At 37.4% G+C, this 13,028-nt stretch overlaps 1 protein-coding gene across 3 annotated transcripts in view; it reads right to left on the minus strand.

The window, feature by feature from the left end:
• The window catches only part of ABCC9 (ATP-binding cassette, sub-family C (CFTR/MRP), member 9), a 227,669-nt gene that overhangs the window by 21,455 nt on the left and 193,186 nt on the right, over positions 1–13,028 (minus strand). For all 3 annotated transcript variants that reach the window (XM_006897200.1, XM_006897201.1, XM_006897199.1), the window contains exons 30-31: positions 4,374–4,475; positions 3,633–3,753 (exon numbers count right to left, since the gene is read on the minus strand). In XM_006897200.1, the coding sequence (XP_006897262.1) occupies positions 3,633–3,753; positions 4,374–4,475 (223 nt within the window). The remainder of the gene's footprint in view (positions 1–3,632; positions 3,754–4,373; positions 4,476–13,028) is intronic.

A 13,028-nucleotide genomic window follows, 5' to 3' on the forward strand; every position in this document is an offset into this window, starting at 1 on the left:
TATTTGTATTGGGATTGCATTAAATGTGTAAATTGCTTTTGGTAGTATTGCCATTTTCACAACATTGAGTCTTCCTATCCATGAGCAAGGGATATTCTTTATTTATAATAGCAAAGAGTAGAGCTCCCAGATTAAGACAGACTAAAAGATGGATCATGGTTGAAAGTCATTCAGAAGAATGGCTATTTGTGCTTTAATGACTATGCAAAGTCATTTGACTATGTGAATCAAAACAAATTATGTCTAACATTGAAGAATATGAATCTTCAAACACTTAATTGTGTTCACATGAAACATATACCTAGACCAAGAGGTGATTTTGTGAACAGAGCAAGGAAACACTACATGGTTTAAAATCAGGACAAATGTTCATCAAGGTTGTATTGTATCTCATACTTATTTAATCTGTATGCTAAGCAAATTATTTGAGAGTCTGGATGCTTCAGAGAGCTGGGCAATGACTAGGGATAATGCCAGGAATTGCTTTTGAACTGTTGTGATGGAGAAGAGTACTGAATATACCATGGACTGCCAGGAGAACAAGCAGGTTCATCCTGGAGAGGGTGAAACCAGGCTGCTCCCTGAAGGCATGTATTCTGAGGCTTTGTCTGACATACTTTGGGCATGTTGCAAAGAGGGACCAATCTTTGGAGAGGAACATCATGCTTGGAATGGTGCAGGTACAGCACAACAGAGGAAGACCCTTAGTGAGATAGATTGATTCAGTGACTGGAGTAATGAGGGTAGGTGTGTCAGAGACAATAAGTTTGGCACAGGATATAGCAGGTTTCAGGGCTGTTGTACACAAAGTCACTATGAGTCACAAACAACTTGATAGCACAAAACAACAAAAATAACAATGGAGAAAAATGTGGAGGAAGACTCATCAATTTTTTTGTTATACAGATGACATAACCTTGCTTGATAAATATAAGTGGGACTTGAAGCACTTGCTGCAAAAAGTTAAACATGCAGCCACAGTATGGATTGCATTTAAACATCAGGGAAACAAAAATTCTCACCACTGGATCTATAGGCAACATCATGATTGATGAAGCAAAGATTGAAACTGTCAATGAATTAATCTGACTCAGATCCACAATCAATACACTTGGAACTAGCAGTCAGAAGATCAGGAGACACCCTGCACTAGGACAGTCTGTAGTCAGGGATCTGCATGATTCAGACTCTGATCTTGTCAATCACTTGCTATGCATCTGAGAACTCGACAATGAAATAAGGATGACAGAAGAACAACTGATGTCTTTAAACTATGGTGTTGAAGAAAAGTACTGAATATTCCATGGACTGCTGAAAGAACAAATAGATATGTCTTGGAGAAGGTACAGCCAGAGTGTTCCTTGGAGGCAAAGATGATAAGGGGAAGGAGAAAAAGATGCATAACTAGGTGGACTGGCACAGTGACTTCAGCAATGGGCTTGAGTGTGTCAGAGTTTGGGAGGATGGCACTCAGTAGGACAGGATCTGTTGTTCATAGTGTTGCTATGTGTCATAATCAACTCAATGGCACCTAATAGCAACAATAAAACAATTGTTTTATAGCTTAAGGCTTTCTTGTTTATCATTTATTTTATTAGGAGAGCACTTGTCTGTCAGTTTGCTGTACGGGGTAATTTTGAGTTTCTGTGATGCTGAAAGCTATACAACCAGTGTGTCAAATGCCAGAAGAGTCACCCATGATAAACAAATTTCAGCAGAGCTCCCATACTGAGACAGGCTAGAAAACAAGATTGGCCTTCCACTTCTGAAATAGCAGGCCTCTCAAAATCTTGTGAATAATAGAGGCACACAGACAGCTGTAGTATTAGATAGAGTACAGATTGGATGTCAATTCAAAATGAAGAGATACAGCTGCAAACAACCTTCAGTAATTAAAACATAAAATGTACATAATATGAATGTAGAAAAACTGGAAGTCATAAAAAATGAAATGGAACAAAGGAACACTTACATTTTAGGCATTAGTGAGAGAAACAGGAAGAATGAAAAGAATACCTGTAAGTGCAGTTAGAGTAAAAGTTGTCAAGTTGGGTGATGGGAGATGAGACTAAGAAGAAGTAGACTAAGAATTATCTAATAAAGATATTATGTCTGTTATTTAGGTTTTGTGCTTGAAGAAATGGAGAACTGTAGAAAGGTCTATGCAAAGAAATGCATTGTAAGCATGAGATTTGTATTTAAGAAAGATTATTGTGTCTTCAGTAACTAATTTCCTACTAATTCCTTTCAAGAAAAGCTGAAAGCTTTAGTTGTTTAAGATCCAAGATTCTTGACATCTAAACTAATAAATAGAGGGATCTCTGGTACTGTAATCCATATCGATTTTTGCAGCTAACCCAAAGGCTGCAAGTATCTGGTGGTTCAAATTCACCAATGTCTCAGAGAGGAAAAAATGGGCACTTTCCTACTGTTTTGAATGACAGCCTTGGAAACTTCACAGAGGGTGGCTGAGTCAGAATCAATGATAGTGAGTTTAAGTTTTGAGTTTAAAGTTAATAGAATGTTAAGGAGGAGATTAAAATAATTCAGAATTTAGGTAAGTTGTGAATTCAATATAGTCCAAATATTTTTAGTATTGTTGTGCACTGTTGAGTCGAAACTGAAACATAGCTGACCCTCCAACAGGTTTTCAAAGATAGTTAATTGCATGGGAGGACATGCAATGGAGCACCTGGTGGCCTGGAACCATGTACCTTCAGGATTGCAGTGTAGCTTCTTGCTATCATTATTACTACTGAATAATATATCTTTGGACTTTTAGTATGCAAAAATTCTCACCACTGGACCAATCGGTAGCATCAGGATGGATGGCGAAGAGATTGAGATTGTTCACAGCTTCAGTTTGCTCGGCTCCATGGTCAACACTCTTGGCACCAGTAGCCAGAAAATAAAAAAACGTATTGCGATGGGAAAGTCTGCGGTTAGGGACCTCTCCAAGATACTCAAGAGCAACAGTGTCTCTCTGGAGACTAAGGTCCACCTGATAACAGGCCATGGTTTTTGCAATCACTTGTTATGCATCAGAGAGTTGGACAATGACCAGGGAGGATAGGAGGAGAATTGACGCCTTTGAGCTGTGGTGCTGGAGAAGAGTATTGAATGTACCATGGACTGCAAAGAAAACAAACAGATTCATCCTAGAGAGGGTTAAACCAGGCTGCTCCTTGGAGGCAAGGATTCTGGGGCTTCGCCTGACATACTTTGGACATGTTGTAAGGAGAGACAAGTCTTTGGAGAAGGACATCATGCTGGGTAGAGTAGAAGGACAGCGCAGGAGGGGAAGACCCTCTATGAGATGGATTGATTCAGTGACTGGGGTAGTCAGGATGGGTGTGTCGGGGGCAATGAGATTGGCACAGGATTGAGCACGGTTTAGGGCTGTTGTACATAGGGTTGCTATGAGTCGCAAATGACTCGATGGCACATAACAACAACAACAACAACAACAACAACATCTTTTCAGGTGTATATGAGCAAAACAAGAGGTGAGGGGACTCTAGAGATCGAAGTGGAAAAGAAAAACAAAATCTACAAGATTGCTGGCACATAACAAATATTTGTTACAAGAGAAGGTAAATGAAGTAAAACAGTAACAATATTAAGAACCATACCCATGGTGCCTTCATAGTTCTCAGACTCCATGGTCAAGAAACTGTTAACTTTCTTCACTGCACCCATCTGGACTTCCAGGTCAGCCAAGTTCCTCACAACCCAGTTCAAGTAATTGGTTATCTGTGTCAGGTGGTAAAAATTAAAACATTTAAAATTATTTAACAGTTTTTGTCGTCACTAAATATTTTGAGATGAGATGACTTGGAAAGTAGGCTTATATCATGCAGCATAATTTGTGCTGCAAGACATGACAGACCAAACAGAATGTCATGGGATATAGTCCACATACAAGACTTTAGCTTCTCTTCTGTTCTTCCTCCTGGTTCCTTATATGTCACTGCTTTGTGAACTGTCCTTTGATTTTTCTGCACTATTTGGGGGGTGTTGTTGTTTTGTTTTGTTTTGTTTTGATCCTTAATTTCATTTATATTCAGTTTTATTTTCATGTCCATCACTGGGCTGTGAGCAACTCAAAACAGGGATACCAAACAGCTTTGAGAGTTTCATTACCATGGAATTTGAAGAATTTTCAAATATCAGTTCACAATATCAGAAATGAATTCAAGCTGTCCTAAAATGATAGAGTTGAGCCTGAATCTATAAGATTATTATCTTAATATGTTTTTCAAGCATCTCACCCAACAGTTATGTGTGAGTCAGTAAAAAAAAAAAAAAATTTAAAAAAATGGAGAAAGAACTTCCAACTCTCCACAGAGAGAGATGCTTTTATGCATACTTACTGTGAGTGCATACAGAAGTCCCAAACCCACCAATCCAGAATTGGAAGAGCCACTAATGGAGGCAATTGAGGCAGTAAGGACAATGCAAGCCCCGAGGTAGTCCTAAAAGGAAGCACAAGTTAAAAATAATTAGGCTCAAATTCTGCAACCCAAGATTATACTTAAACTAGAGAAGTAGAAATGAAAAGAAGGCACGCCATTCCATCTGGGTCTTATAACAGTTGAGAGGAAGGTTCCCTCATATCAGACTGTGACAATTCACAATATTAGGTCTTCAGTAGAGAGTGACATACACCGTCATTGTCAGGTGTGACTCATAGGGCCCATATGAACAACAGATCTGAACACGCCCTATTCTGCAACATCTTCACGATCTCTGCCTCTGTCTTAGGCACTGTGCCAATAAAACTCTAATATAAATGATGACATGAGTTTAGAAAGGTTAAGTGCCTTCTCAGAAATTAAGCTGTAATTTATGGCCCATTTAGGATCATTCATAGAGTTTTCTTTTATTTCCTTTCTATGGTACTCTGCTTCCTACAGTGCAGGCCAGACAAGCAATAATTTCAGATCTGATTTTCTACGTGTATTTCCTACCCATTTGTGTCAGCATGTGATTAGCTACCCTATGAGGAATTGTGAGTCCCTGATAATCTGCTTCTGGTTAATGTGTTGGAATTTGGATGCATGAGAGGCTAAACTGGTGATCTTCAGTATATGGGACAGTTATAGTGCTCCTCTGATGGTGTAATACTCTGAAGTTGTGCTGCTGATCTAAAAGGCAAACTTCTTTGGTGGTCCAAATTCACCTGCTGTGGTATAGGGGGAAAGGTGGGCACTTTCCTCCCATGTGCTTTATGGTCTCAAAAACCCAATGGAGGGTCAGCTATGAATTGATTCTAATGTATGGCAATGAATGAATGAGCAATCTGGGACTCAGCGTCTTAGATATTAAACTTGAAACTCTCATATAAATAAAAGATTTCTGTTTGCTCACAAATTAGAAATATAGACCTGTTTTAGAGTATATGTATGAACTGTCTCTAACTCAGTGATAAAATCTCCAGGAACATTTTAAAGACTCAACACCAACCTTAAATAAAAAGAAATAAAGGACATCTGTCCATTTTCTAGATGAAATTTTTGAAACATCTATTTTCCAACACAATTTTCCATTACTTTCCAATACTATTAGAGATTATTGCCATGTCTTGATATTACTAAAAAAGCATAAGATTTTTCACAGTGATGTTAAATAACTTAGAAATAGGTAGGTTTCAGGTAGAGGTAATTTGTAGAATTTTCTCATTCTATTGGTGATCACCTTGTCCAATTAGACGCATCTCTGACTCCTCAAACAGCTAATAAGCAAGTGCTATGACTTTAACGACAATGGTGGAATGTTTAACATGCTGAACACGAACACTGAAGCTTTCAAATCTGTTCACAGTACAGAGTTAAATAATGTTATCCCCAAATGCATATCCACCTGTAAATTTACAATGTGAACTAATTTGGAAACAGGGTCTATTGCAGATGTAATTAGTTAAGATGAAGTCACATTGGACTCAGACTCGAACTCAAACTCACTACCATGAATTTGGAACAACTCATAGTGGAACTTCCACTGAACTTCTGAGGCTATAAATTCCAAGAGAGATTTGTACATTAAATCTAGTGACATGTTCCCTTAAAAAAAGCTAATGTCAGGACACAGAAGAGAAAATTATGTGAAGATACAGAGAGAAGTTTGTCGTGTGAATATCACCAGAGATTGGAGTGATACAGCTACGAAGCCATGAAACAAGGATTGCCAGTAGCTGCCAGATAATAGGAAGAGGTATGAAAGAATTCTGTCTCAGAACTTTCAGAGGGGACATGGTCTGACAACACCTTGATTTCCAACTTCTAACTGAGAATAAATGTCTGTTGTTTTAATTCAAGCCAACTAATATGTTTATACCCATATCTCTTCTTAAATTAGAGCCAAAGAACAAACTCTTGATAAAGCAACCAATGAGCCCAAATTTTCAGTCAGTGATCTAGTTTTAAGTGCTAATATTCACCAGCTAGTGATCCTGAGCAGATAATTTCACTCCTTTGAGACTCAGTTTTCTCTTTGGAACAATAGAAGAGATATTTAACTCTCAGGTATTGAAAGGAATAAAAAGTTAAATGCCAGTTAGATTTCCCTACCTCCATCAAGGTGTCTTTTTTTCTTTCCTCTGAATAACTTTTCATGTTGGAAGCAAGTTTAAAACTTTGTGGGTATCATAAAACATAAAGGCTGAAAAAGGCACGAAAGTTTAATTCCAGATTAAGTTTCATGACCTTTACAAAGAAAAAAATAAAGCCATGAATCATGTAGAGTTAAGTTCTGGAATCAATAAATTCTCCAGAGGTAGTAAATATCTCTTTGATTGTTTCTTCTGATGTATCCATTGTTAGTAACTGGCACATCCCAATCAGATCATTCATCCTCTTGTCCTCTGTATGTGAAGCAACAACTACATGGATGCAAAATCTAAACCAGAATGGGCTACTCATTTACACTTCTTTATAAATGCCATTGTATTCCTAACAAGGAATTCATGAAATATTATACAAAATGGGTGACCCTGGAGGACATTATGCTGAGTGAAATATCTCTGTCACAAAAGGATAAATATTGCATAGTGCCACTGTTGCAAAACAGGACTGACATCAGGGTTGAGGGAAGACTGAGAAAGAGGGGATAAATAATGTATACTGCATTGAAACAGATAAGGGAGAAAACTGTTTAAAAGGGATATATGATTATTGTCATGACAGGAGTCCAGGATGAAGGCTGCATAGTGGAGTGGACTCAGGGGGAGGAATTGTATACCAATGAAAGAATTTTTCTTTTACTTTCAAAGAGAAGAGCAAATTGGAGGGGAGTGGGTAGGCAGGGAGAAAAGTGCAACAATGAATGAATGGAAATCCAAAGTCTCTGTAAATTTTCATTAAAATTAATAAAAAACCAAGACCCTACCCCCACAAAGCTATGGTACAGGAAAAGATGTAAGATAAATAAAAACAGTTAAAAAATGCCAATGTATTCCTAAATAATTTCAAAATACTGACAGTAAGGAGTTCTTTTCAGTCCTCTTGTATAACATGTATACTTTATCTCTGCAGTGTTAAATTATAACTCTCATTGCATTTGTGTACACCTGTTTATTTTGGAATTAAGGGCACACTCTTGGCTGCCTACAGAATAGCTCTGTGCTGTTTGAGATCCATTCTGGTGAAGCTTTACTTGTAGGATTATTTTCTCTTTAGCTTGTTGATGCCAAAGAGGTGTTTTGCCTTTTTTCGGCTTCCTGATGTGAGTATTTCTTTCATCCTTTCGCCATACAGCGAGACAAAGCTTTGGAAAGACAGCTTTTAGATAGAATTACACAATTTTTGCAAATGGAAACACTGGTGCCAGAGGACTGGAATTGTTTAGTGCAGAGAGATGAAGCGCAAACACTGTGCTGTAAAAGAACATGAGCAGCCCTCAAAGGTTAGGCTGTAGTGACACACGGTGCACACTCACAGCCCATTTTCTTTGGCAACCAGAGAAAAAACACTCCACTTTCCTGCCAAAGCGACCTGGGTGGTCACAGGCTTGCTACTTTTCTGCCAGCCAAATGATTTTATTCTTTTAGACTCTTGTCCATTTTTTGATTTGAGCAAGTTATGACCTTTCTTTCTTTCTTTTTCATCTCAATATGAATGTTAAATGAATATGGTAGACAAGGTTTACTCTCTTCCGTCAGGAAAAGTGTTTACCCAGAGGAAAAGAGAAACTTGTTATACCTTTATATTCACTTTCTATGAATGGTAAAGAAATGAGAGCTATATTTAAAAATAAAACTCAACAGTTGGATGGGACTCAAAGACTTGTCCATATTCAACACTATGTGTTTTTATTCTCATTTCTCTGATTTGTCTTGATATTGTTCTGTCAAAGGAGACTCTGGAATGCAGACAAAAGGGAGGGAGGAAAGCTACAGAAATCTAGGATAGCAAACTTTGTTGTTTCCATAATGTTCCTGAAACAGAGTTCATGAAATCATCAGATCTGGGCCAGAAAAATATCCTCCTTGCTTCTTCTGATCTATGCCCAATGCAGTGACCATCCTTGTACCATTTCACTTGTATTTCTGTTTTGGGAGCTCCAACATTTTATATAAATATACAGTTTGTTCATTTACTTAGCTGTATGGCAAAGAATAGGGGAAGGAAGGAGAAGTGTTGATACTGTGAATAAGACCAACACAGATTTATTGGACCAAATAGAAGTTTTCATTACATTAAAAAAAAAAAAAGACTTACAAGGCAGAGTGTGTCCAGCTGTGGGGTTCACAGAGCAGTTCACACCCTGGTCTCTAAGGTCCTGTATCTCAACATTCATATTTCTGACACATAACAGTTATTTAAAACTTAAACTGTGCTTCCAGGGATGTGGTGATGTCCACAGAAGCACAGTAGTAATGAGGTCATTTCTCTGAATATCATTGGGAGAAAAGGTTCTATCCCAGCAGTTATTTTATCATTTATTTCACACTCATCCTGTGGCATGTGGTCTTAGATTATGGTGACTCTATCTAAAGATATCTGGTTTTAATGAAACTTCTCAATGCACTCAGAATGAATAATACTAAACAAGCACAAATAATAGAACAAGAATGAATAATACTGGGCTTAAGTCAGATCTCTTGGAGATCTGACACCTCTCACGTCCCTCTGATTGACCTACCACAACAGGCAAAAAAGGCAAATCATACACAAAAGGGCTTGAGGTTAAGCAATTTTTCAATACTCTTGGTACCAGTAGCCAGGAAATCAAAAGATGAACTGCATTAGTAAAGTCTGCTGTCAGGGACCTCTCCAGAATACTGAAGAGCAACAATGTCAGTCTGGAGACTAGAATGCAGCTGATCTAGGCCATAGTCTTTGCAATTACTTGCTATGTGTCAGAAAGCTGGACAATGACTAGGGAGGATAGAAAAAGAAATGATGCCTTTGAGTTGTGCTGCTCGAGAAGAGTATTGAATATATCAAGAACTGCTAGGAGAACAAACAGGTTTGTCCTGGAGAGGGTGAAACCAGGCAATTCCTTGGAGACAAGGATTCTGAGGCTTTGTCTGGCATATTTTGGGCATGTTGCAAGGAAGGATCAGTCCTTGGAGGGGGACATGATGCTTGGAAGCAAGGAGGGACAGCACAAGACAGGAAGACGCTTGATAGATTGATTCAGTAACTGGGGTAATGAGGGTAAGTGTGTGAGAGAAAATAAGGTTGGCACAGGGTAGAGCAGGTTTCAGAGCTGTTTTACAGGGTCGCTATGAGTTGCAAGTGACTCGACGGCAGATAACAACAACAACAACAATAGGTATGAAATTGCAATAAACCAATAAAAGTGTCTTATTAAAATTTGCATTTACCACAAAAAACCTAAAAGCAAAATTTCGTGAATTTTGTTGCAGTAACAAGTTTATAAGGGAGAGTTCTGGCAAGGAGATTATGTAATAAACTTAGAAAGATTTCAATACACAGGAAAAAAAGAGAAGGAATAACACATATAAAGTAATAAGTATTGCTTTATATAACAAATACAAAGTAATGGGATCAATGGCATATTCTAACCTTCCAATTCTAAATATTAATATTTTCTTTAGGTTTCTATCAATGGACTGTAATTCTTTTATATGCAGGTGCATCTGTCTTTTCCTGTGTGGGTTAAAGTATTTGAAAAGGAGTCAAACTAGATCATACCATCCTGAGTTTGTCTGTTGTTTCTTTCTAAATCTTTACTGACCTTCCCTTTCTTGGCAGGCTTAAAGCTCTAATGTCTTCTGACGGTGAGAGGACAACTTATGGTTTCCTGGAAGATTCTTGTTAAACACTTGCCCATTAACCTGACAGTAGGAAGTGCTCAAGAGCAGAAACAGGAGTCAACAAGTACACAATCACCTCAAGTCCAAAGCAAACACACTTGCTCCTTAAAAAAACACACTTAATTTTCAAGTGTAGGAAAATCAGATACATAGCAACAGCTGACTTTTTTTTCCACCTGTGATCTTGTAATATGCAACCATTAAACTAATTTCATCATTAATCCTATTACTCAAGGATACATTTTATGCTTAGATATAATTAAAAAGAGAACCAGAAGATAAAAAAAACCCCCCACAGAATTTAACATCTGGATTTAGGCTCTGAATAGGAATTATAAATAAATCACAAATAACATTTCACCTGTCTTTAAGAAATAAAGTTTGCCCTGTCTTCTCCTAACTCCCACAGCTGTCTGGAAAGAATTTATAAACAGCTTACGCTTATACCTAAAGTTTGTGAAACTGAATTGTGTTATGTTGCTGGATAAAACTCAAAATTCATTGCTGTTATGTTGGTTCTGACTCATAGCTGATCCTTCACTGGGTTTCCAACCTGTAAATCCCACAGGAGGAGATTGCCCATTTCCCCCCTACTGAGCCCTTGATAGATTCAAACTGATAGAGAAGCACAGCTTTGGGTTAACAGAACAACTCTCTATGGACTTTACCACAGGAGCTTCCTTGTTACTGAATAGTTTTCACATATAACTAATAAAACTGTGAGGAATCTCTGGTGAAGTAATTTGAAGAAAGTTGTATTGCTAACCCAAATATGGATGGCCATTTTGGTTTGAATTCCCAGACATTCCCCAGGAGAAAGGTTAGCAATCTCCTTCTGTGTGTTTACAACCTTGGAAACCCAATGGAGGGTCATTTATGAGTGGTTCCAACTCAAGGGCAATAAGAGAATGAGAGAGAGAAAAAAAAATAAATGGCAGAGGATTTACACAAAATAGTGAGAAATCATTAAGTCTACAACTCACACCATGACTAGTAGTCCGTATCAATCTGAAGCATTAATTGACTATTCAGATTCTAAAGTGAGCTCCTTCATTTTAACCCTGTCAAATTCTTTTTACCATCTTCATTCTCAGGAATGCCGAGTTTTAAAAAGAAAGTCTGCATATGTTTGTTGTTGTTGTTAGGTATTATTGAGTCAAATAGGACTCATCACAACCCGATGACCACAGATCTGAACCCTGTCCTATCCTGCGTCATTGTTATAATCTCTAACACACTTGAAACCATTACTATAGTCACTATCAGACCATCTCACTGAGGGTCTTCCTTTATTGCTGACTCTCCACTTTTCCAAGCATCTTGACGTCCCTTTCCAAGGAATAACCTCTCCTAACAATATGTCCACAGTATGTGACAAGAAGCTTCACCATCCATGTCTCTAAGGAGCACTCTGGTTGCACTTTCTCTAAGACATCTGTTTTTTCTTTTGGAAGTCCACAGGATATTCAGTACTTTTCTCCAACAGCACAATTCAAAGCTATTCGTTCTTCTTCTGTCATCCTTATTCATTATCTGGCTCTCAGATGAATAGCCAGTGATTGGAAAAACCATGGCGTGAGTCAGGCACACCTTCGTCTTTAAAATGACATCAGTGCTCTTCAGGACTTTAGAGAGGTCCCCCTGAGTAGATTTTCTCATTGTTATATATTTCCTTATGTCCTGACTGCTGATACCAAATGTGTTGGTTGTGGATCCACATAGATAAAATTGTTTCTCCACTATCTTAATGTTGCCTATTAGCCTAGTGATGAGAATTTTTTTTCTTTCTTAATATTGAGATGTAAACGATATTAAAGGTTGTAGAAGACTCTGTAGTAAGCACCTCAGTCTCTTTGCTAACAACCAGCAATGTTGCATCATCTGCACACAGGTTGTTGATGAGTCTTCCTTCAATCCTAATGCTACATTCTTCTTCATAAAGATCAGCTTCTAGAATTATTTGCTTAGTATACAAATTTCATAGGTATCGAGAAAGGATACAGCCCTGATTCACACATTTCTTGATTTTAAACCCTGCAGTCTTCCCTTGCTCTATTTGGGCAACAGTTTCTTTGTATAGGTTTTGTATAAGTGCGTGCTCTGGAATTTCCATTCTTCTCAATGTTAGCCTTGTTTGTTAGGATCTCCACAAATGCCTGTGCATAGTCAATAAAACACATATGGACATTTTTTCTGATATTCTCTTGTGTTTTTCTTCTTTAACATTAACAAAAAAGGTATTTAATAAGTAGCTTTTAAAAATTAACACAAAGTTGGAACTTAAAAAGTCATGTACTAACAAAAGGAATTTACCTAAACCAGTGAGACTATGCCAAATTCTAGAAATTATATAAAAAATACTAAATAAAGTTTTAATTTGAGCTTACATTGCTATACTCTCTCTAAAGACATTCATTTTGTACATTAGCATTTGTGACCAGCATGATATACCAATTTATTCCTAGGTGTAATTTCTAGATATACTCTTGTCACCTTACCTTACAAGGACATAAATAGAATCTTTTTTAAAAAATTAAAAACTTACTGTATTAGAAATTTGCTTAGTCCCATTAAAGAAACATGGCTAAATTAATACTTACATAAGACAACAAATTCTGAGCAATAATTTAAAATAAAGGACCTTCTAAGGCATCATGAATCATGAATCTCAGCAATATAGATTTAAGTATAAAAACCCCATAAAAGTGTGTAGCTTAATGCCACTCAATAGGATTAAAAATCATAA

The sequence above is a fragment of the Elephantulus edwardii genome, unplaced genomic scaffold (genome assembly GCF_000299155.1).
Source record: "Elephantulus edwardii isolate Elephantulus edwardi_28Jun2011 unplaced genomic scaffold, EleEdw1.0 scaffold00206, whole genome shotgun sequence".
Classification (NCBI taxonomy): Eukaryota; Metazoa; Chordata; class Mammalia; order Macroscelidea; family Macroscelididae; genus Elephantulus; species Elephantulus edwardii.